Here is a 15,315-nt window from a genome sequence, read left to right as displayed (position 1 = left end):
GCGGTTTTTGAAATAGTTTAACGAGGTAGTTAAACAACAGGTGGTGACCAAGGTTGAGGAGCCACAATCAGAAGCTCTTCACTTACAACCTTTCGGATCAAAATTCAGAGGGGTGGTTGAGGTGTAAGTTTAACTTTAAAAATTCCCGCTTGTATGGCTAGGAAAAATACAAATTACTTTAAAAATCTATTATTTGTTCTGATGCATATGTAAACCTTTCATACTTTAAGTACAGAGACTAATTAGTAGGTCAGAAGTGCCCCTAGAACTGAACTGATTGGTTCTTTTTCTTCTCAGGAAATATTAATCCACCAGGTCCTGTACGGGTGACAGTAGTCTAGTTATTGCTGCATCACTGCTTCACTTCTTACCATCAACCAATAGTATCGCATTACTTTATCTGAGGCATGAGTCTATTGAAAGAATAAAAAATGGGAAATTCTTTTTTTATGGGTAACTAAGCTTCTACAGAAGAAGCAATATGAACATCAGGGGAGGTTCATAGAAACAATTTCTGCATTTTTCTTAAAAAGTAAAACAGAATATAAACCAATTAACTTATTTTGAAAGCCTGTAATTATATAGAAAAAGCCATACAAATTCTTGGTACACATGTAGGCTGCTCACGTGTGTTAGCAAAATCAGCTCATTGAAACAAAGCTTGGGGTTATGAGCAGAATTCATAGGTAAATTTTGTTATAATGAAGAACTTTTCAACTAAAGAACCCACCCTTGGAACACATGTGGTTTAGCATTTTTCAACTTCAGGACCTACTTTTGGAGTGTGTCTTGTTCTTATATAGGGGACTTTCAATATGGTCTGTCATTCTTTTCTAAATAAGTCCTAAAAGGCTAATTATAAAGTATGCCTTCTCCTATTAAAATATAGATATTATCTAAATTGAAATACAAATAAGCTATACTCATTGACAGTAAGTTAGCATTCCATTCATATTCCCTGTAGAAGACTATTAAAATGTACATAATTTTTTTTCATAATAGCACATAAATCTCAGATTCACTAAAATAACACTACATTATCATAAAAGTATACAAATAACTAATGTGACTACTGTATACAAAATACAGAGAAATATCAACAATAGACACAAGTAGAGAAATCTTAGTATTTTATCCAAATACCCAACATCAAAAACTGTACACTTTCCATTTATATCTTTATTAGTGTTATGACAACTTCCCACAGCTATGAGTAATATAAAAATAAAATAAAAAATAATATTTTATACTTACTTTTTGGCCAAAGTTACATTAACTTCATAATAATCGGCAGTTAAAGACCTTACATCATTAAAGACTCTGTCTTTAAACCCAGGGAAATTACAGTTGCCCCCAGTCAAAAGAATGTTCCTGAAAGAACAAGAGAATCAGTTAACTTAAATAATTGTTAATTGTTTGAGTGATACCAGTCCCTTTACAGTATTTCATAAAGAAACCATAACTGTAATCAATAATAGCAGGATTTTAAACTAAAATGCAATAAATTTAAAAAATAATTTGTATTTATCCTAACTATACAGAAATGAGTCCTTTACTACAGGAGATAGAAAATAGCAAAAGCTGGAACATGGCAGTTAAAATCTTTTTCGGGTTGTAAACATATCAGCCAGTTGTTCATTGGCCGGCTATTAGGAGGCTGCCGCCTCACCTGTCAGCCGATCAGTGATACCAAGTGCTTAAACTGCAGCCAGGACTTCTTTGGGGGTGGCGATAGTGGGCAAGTTTGAGTAAAGGACTTAGCTTTGTATAGTTAGGAAAAATACAAATCACTGTTTCAAAGTATTCGTTGGTTATCAACTTCTGTGGTGTGACCTGACAAACATGATGATAAAACTATATTATGGATCAGTGGCTTTGCTTAGACATGACACACTCCCCTTCAAAAGGAGTTAGTGGAAAATACCCCTTATGACAATCAGAAGGTAGTTTGGAGCTTAGTGACCTTACTTCCTCTTCAGGACAAGTCTCCTTGAGTCCAGCAGGTGAGGCTACCAAGGCTGTACCCCCGAAGAGAGGGGAAGATTACAAGAAACTGCTAAGCCGCCAGAACAGTTCCAAGTGTTAGGTTTTCATGGACCTGTGGGTCACATCTCGCATGTAATGGGCAGTGAAGGTCATCTGACGTTGAGACTCCTGCCTGAAGAACCTATGCTACAGAGAAGTTGCATTTAAAGACTAATATGTACTGATACCTTTGATATTGTGGGGCCTTTACAAAGTTGTGGTAATTGCAACACTGTCTTAGCCTTGCCAGAAGTAAGAGAGTCTAGCGTATCCTTCCTCCATTTTCCGTGGCTGCTTCAACCTCCTTCACGGGGAAGAGAGAAGGGCCTTCAATGGATGGATTCCTCAGGTTTAATACCTTTTGGCAGCCAATACCCTTGTGAAATTTTGAGGTCATAGCATCTCCCCTCTTCAGCACCCCACTGACACACCGGTCCGCAGCCTGGTGCATGAGGAACTCGACTGCCCTAGCCGTTATAAGGGCGATATCCTTAATGGCTATTTTCTTGTCAAAGTCAGACAAGTCTTTCGTGTTAGCTAAATAGCCAACACTCCCTAACCAGCGGTCACCCCAAAAAGCCGCTTGCATGGTGGCCATGATCGTGGCTTCCATAACTGAAGCCTCTGCTGCAGAGAAGGACACTAATGATGCCACTAACCGCTCTGTCGACATTGGTGGATCCAAAGGGAGAGGGGAAAGATGGACTTCTTGAGTCTTGTAGTATTTCTTCTGTCTCAAAAACAGTGCAGGAACCAAGCAGGAGGATTTTACCACTCTTAAAGATCCCTCTCCCTGGAAAATTAAGCGTTAAGATCATCTAAAGCTTCCTTAGCTAGAACTGACCAAGGAAGATATCAAGGGCCAGGCAGAGACTATTGATGGCCACTTTCCTGCCTTCAGGAGGAGATGGCAGGGTTTCCCCAAATCCATTGACCCTCCAGATGTTTCAAAGGACTTGGAGGAAGGTTGAATCTGATTTGCCCTCCTCGGTGTCTGGAAGCTTAAAGCCGAGGAAGAATGCCCTTAGATTCTTTCGAGTCAGAATCAGGATCCTCCCTCTCAGTGATCGTCCCAGATCAATCCCCAGGAGGGTCATAAGCAAAAATATTGTCCCTTCCCACCACTCTTACAGAAGAATGGGAAACCGAAGCAATGGATGAATAGTTCCTAGAGGAGTTTCTAGATTGGGAGACAGAAATGTACTTGGGCATCCTAGAATACGTGGGGGCGATTATCTAGGAACTGTTTTCCAGACCTTGCCTTTCTTCTGCCAGGAAGCAGTTGCTATGAGAGCAAGATTACTTGTAGGACCAATATGTGTAGGACCCTATTGCTCCTTAGAGATCTTCTTTCCCATGGTCCTTTCTAGCCCTCTTGAGTGGTGGAAAGTGGTCCAACTTGAATTCTATAGGCGAAAGAGTCCATCGATTAGATCTTACGTTAGTGTCCCCTCTAGGTGGCATAACCTGGACCTTATTTCTGATCTGTATTCTGGAGTGCGTGTTGACCTGTCCACGTCCCTGGGATCCAACTCTGGGTCTTGCCTGGACAATTTGGGTTCAGGTGCTGGGGATGCAATCGACAAGTAATGTCTAATTCTCCTTTAAAGATGTGCCCTCTCCAGGAGAATTCATTTGCCTAGCCTTATCCTTGGAAGGAGAGCGTTCTGTCAATCGTGCACTCGTCGAGTGCCTGAAATGCACCATCTTCCCATAGCTAAAAGATGAACGACCAGTACGTTTTTGTGAGATCTGGAATGTTTCTCTGAATCAGAGACAGCGAAATAATCAGGGTCAAACTAACTTGATCTGCAGATCAAAAAGTGCCTAGAATGCTCGGGGAAAAAAGCATCTAACGTGTTCAGGAATACTATGCCTTGAGCGATCCAGTGTGACGCGCCTTGTGCTCCTAGGAGTAAATCGTCTAGATCCCTCAGGAGTAGAATGTATCTGGCGCCCTCTGGAACATTTAGCAAAAGTCCTATGAAGACCTCTAGATGATCGAGTAGTGCGGTCAGGGGAAGAGCGTTCAGAAACACTAAGGGAAACTGGAGAATAACATCTGAATGGTCACTGAGTGAGGCTGACTGGGAGGCAGGCGCATCCAGAAGAAATGTGTCTGGAGTTTGAGACATCAAGAAACAGTGTGGATAGATGAAGCAAATACAGGAGACATGAGTCTGGAAACTGATTGTCCAGAGGTGGAGATCCATCAGGTGGTGAGGTGTGTCCTAGAGAAGAACTCGCTGGTGATGCGCAAAGAGGTGAAGAGTGTCTATAAGAGGTACTGGAATCTTGCCTGGAATGCCAGGCATGCTAGGTTAAGGCGCATTCCGGAGAAGGGCTGAAATGCAAAGAACATCTGGAAGACTCGGAGAAAGAAGCCCGCTGGGGCAAGGCATGCAGGAGTGAGGTGTCCTTAGGAGAGAGACTCTCCAAAAGGGCTTGTTTGGATCAAGTGTGTCTGGAAGAAAAGGAGTCGTCTCTTGAAAACCTGCGGAAGGTGGAGAGGAGTAAGATTGCAAGTGAGAGGCTAACCTATGATCCCCCTCCAAAGGGGAAGGATCTCAAAAAGGTTAAGGAACAACATAATGCAAAGGCTCAGAGAGCTCTGAAGGAGGAGACCTCCTTGAAGGGTGAGGGTTAGACACTTGCTTAGCCATCCTCTGAGCAGGAAAAGGACGCTTCCCTCAGGAAAGGTTCTGAGGAGACAAGTCTCCTGCTAAAAACGCTCAGAGGACCAAAGAGACGACTGAAAACTTCCTAGGAGACACCTGAGGGTCAAGGTCTGTTGCAGCAGGAACCTCTTCCTGGTACCTTGCTGATAGTCTGTCACAGCTTCTCCTCTGAAGGGGAACCCTAAGTCTCCCCAAAAAGGCCACAGCAAATGCAATGCATCTGAAACCTGAAAATAAGGAAGCCCCACAATTTCTCTTGGAGAAACACAAGGACTCACTGCTGCAATGTTAAAGGACCATTACTCACACTTGATTGGCCCTGGCAGGAGACCAATGAAGAGTCTGGTGGATGAGTACCAGGGGTTAATAAAGCAAGATAAGCCTTCTTTGACTTCAAGGAAGACCCAGAAGGCAGTCTCTTTTCAACTTCTTTTTCCTCCAGCTGTATCTCTCCCACTGGGAGGATGGCCACTCCCAACACTCATCACAATGTGAAGATTGTGAACACGAATGCCCTCTGAATGAAGGGTATATCCAATAAAGATCAACTTCTGATGCACTCATAATAGTGCATGCCTTCAGTGACACTTAAGGGAATTACCATGAACAACACATACTTTTAAAGCCAAACATTCTGGAAACGAGAAGAAATTATTAGAAAGAACGTATATTCCCACTGATGGCTGATATCTAAATAAGTTGTCAGTGAACCAGCACAGGGGGCAGTCACCTCCCCACTATCAGCATGCAACTACCTGTTGGTAATTGACACCTGGTTATAAGTTTTTAATTGCTGTAATTTCACCTTTGGATGTTATTGATCTCTTATGTAAAGGACAATGGTTTTTATTTGTGTAGGAACAAATAGAATTTTATCACATTAGATATGGGGAAAACCAGACATGCATGCACCAACTGACAGGGAGTAGCAGGTCATTTTCTTTTCTTTTTTTTTGAAATTTGTGTCAGTTTTGTAAGCACCAACTGACAGGGAGTAGCAAGTCGTTTCCTTTTCTTTTATTGAAACTTGAGTGACAGGAGTTTTGCATTAATACATGACCAGGCTATGTGAAAGAAATGGGCTTGTTATCAAGCAAACAGTTATTCTGGGTTGCATCTTCCAAAATTTTATCAAAGTATTGTTACAACAATATCCTGTATTAGAATACTTGTCAATTCCGGATAACCATGACCGGAAAAATTTCCTTTCCAATACTTTATATTAAACATAGAATTTTTTATACTAGTGCAGTACTTATATAGTTTAATTAACAAAATGAAACTGAAGACACCATAAAAAATTAACACCTTTAAGAAGAGCAACAAATTATTCTAAAAGGTGTTTTCTTACCAATAAAAACAACACCAGAAACTACTAACCTGAAAAGATGAGGACGTGTTTCTTCAGGACATTTATTAATGGAATGGACAATGGCTTCAGTGATTCCCATTTCTTGAATACCAACATCACTAGGATTGAATAGAAGCTCTGGAATACTGAATCTTTCATTGTTCAGACGAATTAGCTGAAAAAAAGGGAAACATTAAGGATTGTTTACAAGAATTGCTTAGAATTCCTTTGCAACAAAATGAAATTTTCACAAAAAAAATTTAACCTTTTTAATAGTTACCTGTATAATTTAGCTAGCCCTGAATCCACATAACCAGCCCAAATTTTTACCACATTGGCAACCCTGATACCTATTCTGCACCAACACTGGTAACACTGATGGATGGAACAACCTTGACTCAACTCTTTCTCTAGTTGGGTAATACTAGAAGTAAGGAAGGATGGATGGGACTAGCTAAATTAGCCAGGTAAAAATAATTGATATTTATCTTGTAATGGAAATTCCATATTAATGAACATTACCTTAGGATAATCTATATGAACCATCCCCATTACTGAGAAGGGAACTGGTAGAATTTCCACTTTTTGAATGGAATAGGAGGAAGAAAAAAGAATAAAGCATAAAGCAAGAAAACCCAGAACTTATACCAGAACAATTCTTACCTGATGCTTCGGCAGAGCAGGTCAAGTAAGAACTGAAAGTCAGTCCCAGAGTGAGGTCGGCAGTCACAAATCGAAATGGAAAAAACAAGCTCCAGTCCAAGCATTCTCTTTGAGGAAGACAATGAAACGTGCACCTGACCAGAGTGCCGCCCCAACACCAAAAAGAAAGGGTGCAAGGAGAAACAAGCAACTCATTGCCCTATAGGAGGACAATCCCTTCAGTAAGACGCCAGGAGGCAACTGAAGGGAAAGCAAATAGATTTACCCTGGCAACTGGCAACTGAAGAAGCCTGCCTATTGTCTAATTCCCTTCACCTCCCAGCCAGAACAACACCTGGAGACAGGTGACAACAAATCTGACAATAAAAACCAGAGCCAACAATTAACAAAGCAGTGACTCAAATTGAATCTGTTTAATTAGGGCAGAAAAGACAGGAAGAGAAGAACTTCCTTAGAAGATCCCTAATGAATCGAAGGCTAATTACGCCAAGCTTGAGAATTAAGTAATTCTCGAGCCTAGCACCAAGAGAAAGGGTAGCGGGAGCAAAGTCTCAATCCTGTGGAGAGAGAGCTAATAATGCTTCTATTTCCTGGCAGGAGAATCCACCCCGGTCCCAGTCAGCCAAGAAGGGGGGGAAGGGCCAGACGACTGGACTCGAACAGTTGCTGAGAATCCCAATTGCCAACCAGAATATGGTTCTACCAAATATCAGCTAATTCTCAAGAACTGAGAGACAGAATGGGCACAGGAGGCATCCCCATCCTCATAAGAAAGAACCTAATAGTCCCATTGAATCAGTTGCAGGTGATGTAAGGAGGGAGGTTGTCAACATTGCCAATGCCAAAGTAATCACCTGTTGCTTGATTCAACAGGATGCTGTCATCATCAGAGAAAAAAGGGTTCATAGGAAGGAGGCGATTCATTACCCTGTAATGAGTGCCTAGAACAACTAAATGGATTAGTGTCAGGAGACATGGGGTATAGGCCATGTAGCCCGATGTTCCGACACATGACGACAGCATAACTTTGTCACTTCTCTCATATGAATACTGACAAGAAGCAGGGCATCAAGAGCAACTGGCGGCTTTGTCACCCAGAGTTGTAAAACGACAACCTCTTGACCTCTGTTAGAGACTCTAAAAGGTATAACAAGGATTAAATTTAAACCTAACCTAACAATCCCATCACCCAACTACGTCATACTAAGACCCATTAACCCGAGATCAAAAATGACATCCTTAACCTAGCTACTTAATACAAAATAATAAGCCATAAAAGACCTTAACCCATACAGGGAAAGGTATAATTAAGTCTCCTGTCTGACGACCTGTTCTGCTGTTACCAACGGACCCTAGGACCAAGGTCACCAACAGCCATAAAGACAGACTATACATAAGAGAGTTAAAGACATAATGGCCGAAAAACAGCCGCCTCTAACACTTTGATGACAGGAACGGTCCTCAAGTGGACCACCATTGTAGCCAAGACTCTGAGACTGTGGCCTCACTCCTGGTCTCCATGTACACCCAGGACTCCTACACGACAATATGTCTCTCTGAAAGAATGAAATCACATTCTAGGCGAATAAGTCATAAGAAGCAGCGAGGAGACTAAAAAGTAACAAGCCTGACTAAGAATGTCGGCTACTCTATGTAAGAATACGAGAGGCTCTCACTAGTGAAATAAGGAATCCTCCTATAAGTGCCCTAAAACATCCTACTGGGATCAACAGGAAAAACCAGGGAGGAGGATGTGACAAAGCCATTGTCTTCATCAAAAAATCGAGAAAATAAGACAAACTAAATTTCCCACCAGAACTGGCGATAGACATGGAAGAGCAGAGCTCACCATTTCTCTTAACCTAAACCATAGAGATTAGAGGAGAGAAATCAAATAAGATTCTCACGATTGCAAAGGGTGGAGATTTCAGGAAGTCTCGCCTAACCACAGAAGCCCAAATCGATCAAAAAGGAGGCATTGAACAACGAGAAATCACTAAATAAATCACCGTAAAGTTACGAAAATGTTTGCATCGTCAGTTGCGTGGAAACTTTCCAAAGCCACTAGCATTGAGGAGTTGTTTCAACATTTGCTCATCAAGAGCAGGAATGGAAAGTCAGTAGATTGCAGCTGTAGATGTTGATGGAGAAAACATTACGGCAATCAACTATCGTAGTTTCTTTGTCTTCAATGGAGGGCTGGCTAACCCTATTTCTTTCACTGGAAGAGAAAAGAATGGTAAGAGTATCCATTGAAACTATCGAACAGACTAGAGACTGCATGATTAAACACAAGAAAATGGTCCAATTTTATCAGATTGTCATCAGCTTACTATCTTCCTGAGGCAGAAAATATCAATTCATGAACAAAAGCTTCTATGCATAAAGCTTTCTTAGAAAACTAAATGCAAGTGAAAAAAAAGAAAAAAAAAAAAACATATGATCCCGATGTGGGATCAATCTGCTGCCATGCTAATGCTGGGCGAACACATTACCAACATACTAGAGAGGAGCTGCCTTTTAATGTTTCTTTACTCTAGGAAGGCAAGTGCTTTGCATAAGCACGTCTAAATTTTTGTTGTTCTCTCTGATATGGAGTCGAATGCCGATAGTAATCGTGCATTCACAAAAGAGAAATATTACAAATCTAAAACAATATGCATTTTCCACAAAACAACTGAACTCTGAATCCCTGTCTCAATTTACCTAAAAGTTCTGGGAATCCTTACAAGCAAACACAGAGATGAGGAGGAAAATGCAAAATCACCCAAACACTTCCCCTTTTGCCATCCGGCAGAGACTCGGGCTTTAAAAGGAATTTGTTCCCTTAAATACTCCCTTAAAACACAAATGCCGGATAGTATATGTATAAATACATACAACTAGCTATCCTAGGCACAAATGCTTCTTGATAAGAAAACACAACCCTGATCTCCAGGTTCAGAGTGATGTCAGAACCCAAGCAGTGACACAAAACACCCATTCTAGATTTACAACTTTCCTCATTTATGTTAGACACCTAGAAAGAGACTTACTAGATCAAAGAGCATAAACACAGGAGGAGGAACAAAGAAATGAGAAACACGCAACAGGCGACTAAAGGGAGAGACTGAGAAAAAATTTCAATTTCACAAGTCACAAGGGCATACCAGCATAGCCTGGGTAGCCTTACTTGGAAGGTGACTGTCACCAGGCACAAGATCATCTGCACCAGGTGCAACAGCAGTAACTGTAACACCAGCTCACAGTGACTCACACTCTGCTTGACTGACTCTAAAGGTACCAGTTAGTGGGTGAGTACTGTTATTCCCTCACACACACACACACACACACACACACACACAGAGAGAGAGAGAGAGAGAGAGAGAGAGAGAGAGAGAGAGAGAGAGAGAGAGAGAGAGAGAGAGAGAGAGAGAGAGAGAGAGAGAGAGAGAGCAAATTTCCTTTCCTTAACCTTCACTCTTCTTCCTTGCTACCAAAGAGTCATGGTCTGGATGAGGAAGCTACTAAAGTTTTTCTCTCAGAAACACAAACTACTAAACAAAGGATTTGTCATGAGGGGGGCACTGGGAACACTTAATGATACTACATAGCACTAGTCACCACAAAGGCATACACTGTCAGTGACTGGCATAATTAAAACATGGAATGATGTTCATTATCGGACGCAGGTATGGGTGACACTCAGTCTGAACCTGGTAACTCCTGGGAAAAGGATACTACCACAGCGCAAGCAGTTACGCTCAGAGCTAAGTTCATCGTCTTCCTAATCGAAAGAATGTGAATGACACTTTCAAGGGAGGGGAGAATTTCATACAATCAGCCCTTCATAAAAAGTATACAAAACATGAGAATTCCCAAATAAACCCTTACCACGACTTGCCTTTTTTTGCGCTTCTGCTGACAATGAGAGCACTCACAAAATGAAAAAGAAAAAGAAAAACACTTAAAGCCAAATTAAAATATGGATCCAACAGTTAAAGAGTATAACAACAGTATGCCAGTACAGAAAGCAGCCAAAGACAAAAGTGGCTAGTCTGTGACAGGTAACAGGTGGAGCAGGACTTTTCCCTCACACAACCTGTCATTAACTTACTACCTTGTTAATAATTCAAAGTTTGTTCAAGGTTGTGCTGAAGCCATCTCTAATATTAAAGTAAGAAAGGTTTGTATAATGGTAGGAACAAATAATACAATGAGAAACCATTAACTAGATTTTCTGGGCAATTCTTTTCTGCAGCTTCATTTCTTTGTAAAAATTCATTCATGCGATGGATGATAAAATGGACTTGCAAGGGAACAGAATATAATCACAGTATAAACATACTTGCCAATAAATTAATTTTGTTCTTATGGTCTGTCTTAAATAAATGCAAAGCTTAATTCTTCATTTATGAAGATATCAGTAAATAAATTCATGTTCTTACCTGTTCACCAGCTGTAGCTTTCCCTGTAGACTCTTCCAAAGACCTTACATAACCCCTCTTAATTGTCGTGAAATCTGGTAAAACATAGTCCCGAAGTATTGTATTGTCTTGTTTTGTCTTTCTAGCTATTCTCATGTCACTGTTGAAATCTAAAGACACAAAACACGCATCTTCCTTCACTTGATTGATCACAAAAGTCTCATCCATTACATTTAGCTGCCTGTGAAAAAAATATTTATGATTTTTTAAATTAAGCAAAATACTGTAATTCTGAAGCAAATATTTGAATACAAACAAATGCCTGTAATTAAGGAGAATTTTTAATATGAAGTATTCCAGTTCATAACTTTTATCATAGCCATTTACAGTACATACTTTGGGAACTTTTAATATACAAGTGCACCTACATCCTTCCCATAAAGATCATATCTCACACCCCTTAAACAATGATGAATTGTGAACAGTGTATTACAGAGATTAACATGATTTCACAAAAAGATGTAAAAATTGAAGAAAGTATCCAAATTTACCTTTACAATAATTAATGAAACTATCTAATTTGAGGTTTTATTTAAATAAAAAAAACAATCTTCACACTATTTTTGAGATTTAAAGGTTTAAAGGCCACTCATGAATAGCAGAGGCAAGGGACAGTGACATTGCCCTATCTAGCAAGACAATGTCCTAAAGACTGACCATATGTACATATGATCAGCGCACAAGCCCCTCTGGTATTCAAGCAAGAACCAAGGAGGGCCAGGCAATGGTTGCTGATGACTCAGCAAATAGACCTAAAGGCTCCCCCAAACCTCCCATCCTTAGCTCACACGGATGGTGAGGTTGCAGCGACCAAAGGAACTAACAAGTTTGAGCAGGACCCGAACCCCAGGCTGGCGATCACCCGTCAGGGACGTTACTATATTGGCCACAACAAAAAACAAAATAAGGTTAATTGGTATCCTTTCGTGTGAGGTTAAATGTAAACTACTACTACTACTACTACTAGGCTATAAGGGCTCTGTAAAACTATCAACTAATTCATATGTATCTGGAGCAGTTATCATATATGCCTGAAGATAAAAGATATTTATGAATAAAAATATTATTTAAAAAATGTGGGTTGATTCATTCCCAAAGTAAATACTTGCACCATGTGCAAATTATGGATGACTATCATGATAAGCATTTGTATAATAAAGCCTACGAATAAAAAAAAAGTTTCTTAAAAGCCATGCACTATGATCAGAAACAAAATTATGATGATAAAATCTACCTTTGCAATCAATACTTACCTGTGAGTCACTCTGCTAATTATCTCAAAGCATGACCTACCTGATCTCAAAAAATAAGTTTTCTCTCTCGCCCTACATCACTCCCTTCCAGGTGGCTAGTGCTTCTCCTAATGGACAATGCTGGATGCCACACAATTAACCTGTTATATGACGGCGTACAGAATGAAACCTTACCACCGAACACCACATCACTGATCCAAAGCTTGATTAATGCATTGAAGGCACTCTATACATGAAATACCTGGTCAAAGCCATGCTCTTTGACAATATATTCTTGCTGAAGGAGTACTGGCATGGGTATACCATTGCAATAAGTCTCTAAAATATTTAGAAGGCCATAAAGCAGATGAAAAGTGAAACACTCAATGCCTACTGGGAAAAATTGTAGTTAGAAGCAGTTAACTTCTATAAAGGATTATCTCCTGATGAAATCCACCACTCTGCAACAGAGTAGCCAACTAGGCTGGAAAAACAGCTAGGAGGGTATGGCATCACTGATATGATTACTGAAAATGTTGATGATCTGATCGAGGCCTACCTAAGAAATATTAATAGATTAAGATCTGACAGAGATGATGGAGTCAACAAGTGAGGATGAAAAAGAAAAACAAGAGGATCTAGGGGAAGAAGATAAAGCTTAGCTTATCACCTTTCAAGTACAGCAAATGGTAGTAGGTTGGCCAGGGCACCAGCCACCCGTTGAGATACTACCACTAGAGTATTATGTGGTCCTTTGACTGGCCAGACAGTACTGCATTGGATCCTTCTCTCTAGTTACGGTTCACTTTCCCTTTGCCTACACATACACCGAATAGTCTGGCATATTCTTTACAGATTCTCCTCTGTTCTCATACACCTGACAACACCGAGATTACCAAACAATTCCTCTTCACCCATGTGGATAACTAATGCACTGTAATTGTCCAGTGGCTACTTTCTTCTTTGTAAGGGTAGAAGAGACTCTTTAGCTATGATAAGCAGCTCTTCTAGGAGAAGGACACTTCAAAATCAAACCATTGTTCTCTAGTCTTGGGTAGTGCCATAGCCTCTGTATCATGGTCTTCCACTGTCTTAGGTTAGAGTTCTCTTGCTTGATGGTACACTCGGGCACACTATTCTATCTCATTTCTCTTCCTGTTATTTTGTTAACTTTTTCATAGTTTATAACTTATATAGGAAATATTTATTTAAATGTCATTGTTCTTACAATATGACAAATTCGGAGATAATTTGAATTTTTCCTAACTATACAAATCTTTGCTATTTAATATGGGTATTACTTTCGGCGTAGCTGAAATGACAAGCCATTAGAATTTTAATGAGGGTTTACTACCACCATCGCTAGTTAGCGGGGGATAGAGAAGGGTAGCTTGCTAACCCCCCCCCCCCCCCCCACTCACACACCTGTGTGCTGAGCTCATTTTGCTTAGAGGTAGGACTTCACGGGGGATAGGGCTGGCGTTCAAGTTTGATTAAATAGCTAAGGTTTGTATAGTTAGGAAAAATACAAATTATCTCCGAATTTGTCATTTGTTCCGTAACTAAAATACAAATCACGCTATTTAATATGGGTGACTCAACCCTTAGGAAGGGTGGAAAAGTCCCAGCCACACTGGCTTTTGGCTTTGCCCAGGGACTCATTATCTGAGTGTGTCAGCACTCAACAATAAAGTGTCCCTGCACCTCGCTCGCACCTTGCTATGTAAGGGCTGCGGCCTACATAAGCTGTGTGTGAAGGATTATGTGTGACTCGTCCTAGGAAGTTGGCCTGAAGTTCTTAGATGGAAAACTTTAGGCTAGGACTTTCCCAATACCACCTCGTCAGGGTAAGGGGACATGACGCTATTAACTTAATACTAGGAACAAAAGGAAACATGTTTTACCTGCAGTGGTTTGAGGTCAGCTGTGCAGAGAACCCAGGATGCTGCTTTCCCCAAGAGAGGGGAGGATGAAGAAAAGAATATGGGCCAGACATACCTTTTCTTTCATGCAGACTAAAACCGGATAACAATGCCCTCAACCCTCTGCTACTTGTCCATTAAGGAGCCTGAGGTTTAAACCAGCTGTTGTGCAGCCACCACAGGGCCGATAGAGAACGTATCAAGCCTCCTGTGGGTCACGTCTTGCAGGTAGTGGGCTGTGAAGGTCATCTGACGCTTCCACACCCCTGCTTATAGAACCTACGTCACTGAGAAGTTCTTCTTGAAGGCCAGGGGCGTAGCTACGACCCTGACATCATGCGCTCTAAGGCGACATGATGGAGGAGGGACAGGATTCAGGGACAGATGGATCACCCTACGAATCCAAGCCGAGATGGTATTCTTGGTGACCCTCCTCTTCGTTCTCCCAGTGCTCACAAACAAGGCTTGCACTTGGGGATGAATACAGCCGTTCTTTGAGATATAACCTCAGACTCCTTACTGGACACAGTAGGGGATGGTCTGGGTCATCTGTTACAGAACGAAGACTCAAAATCCGAAGAGTCAAATTGAGGATACAGCACTCCCGGATTCTGTGTCTTAGCCACAAACTCAAGAGACAAATCTGAACATTACCTCCCCTCATCCCCTTGCATGGGCGATGTCATACGAGAGACTATGAAGTTCACTGACTCGCTTGGCTGAGGCCAAAGCTAGTAGAAACACCGCCTTCCAAGTTAGGTGGCGATCTGAAGCCTGCGTAATGGTTCGTAGGGAGGTCTCTTACAAGACCTGAGAACTCGAACCACGTTCCATGGAGGAGGTCTCACTTCAGAATGAGGGCAGGTAAGATCATATCTTCGTATGAGTAGGGAAAGTTCCAGCGAGGAAGAAATGTCCACTCCTTTGAGCCTGAAGGCTAGACTTAAGGCTGAGCGATAGCCTTTCATTGCCGAGACT

The 15,315-nt window shown here is 41.0% G+C and overlaps 1 protein-coding gene across 1 annotated transcript in view; it reads right to left on the bottom strand.

Annotated features, from left to right (window-relative positions):
• The window catches only part of LOC137657885 (actin-related protein 6-like), a 134,986-nt gene that overhangs the window by 4,478 nt on the left and 115,193 nt on the right, over positions 1–15,315 (bottom strand). Inside the window, exons 6-8 of the mRNA XM_068392501.1 lie at positions 11,145–11,364; positions 6,084–6,229; positions 1,255–1,371 (exon numbers count right to left, since the gene is read on the bottom strand). Of these exons, the coding sequence (XP_068248602.1) occupies positions 1,255–1,371; positions 6,084–6,229; positions 11,145–11,364 (483 nt within the window). The remainder of the gene's footprint in view (positions 1–1,254; positions 1,372–6,083; positions 6,230–11,144; positions 11,365–15,315) is intronic.

This window comes from Palaemon carinicauda, chromosome 1, assembly GCF_036898095.1.
Source record: "Palaemon carinicauda isolate YSFRI2023 chromosome 1, ASM3689809v2, whole genome shotgun sequence".
Lineage (NCBI taxonomy): Eukaryota > Metazoa > Arthropoda > Malacostraca > Decapoda > Palaemonidae > Palaemon > Palaemon carinicauda.
Note: the sequence above shows the minus strand (reverse complement) of the source record. Positions and strands in the feature narration are given on the sequence as shown.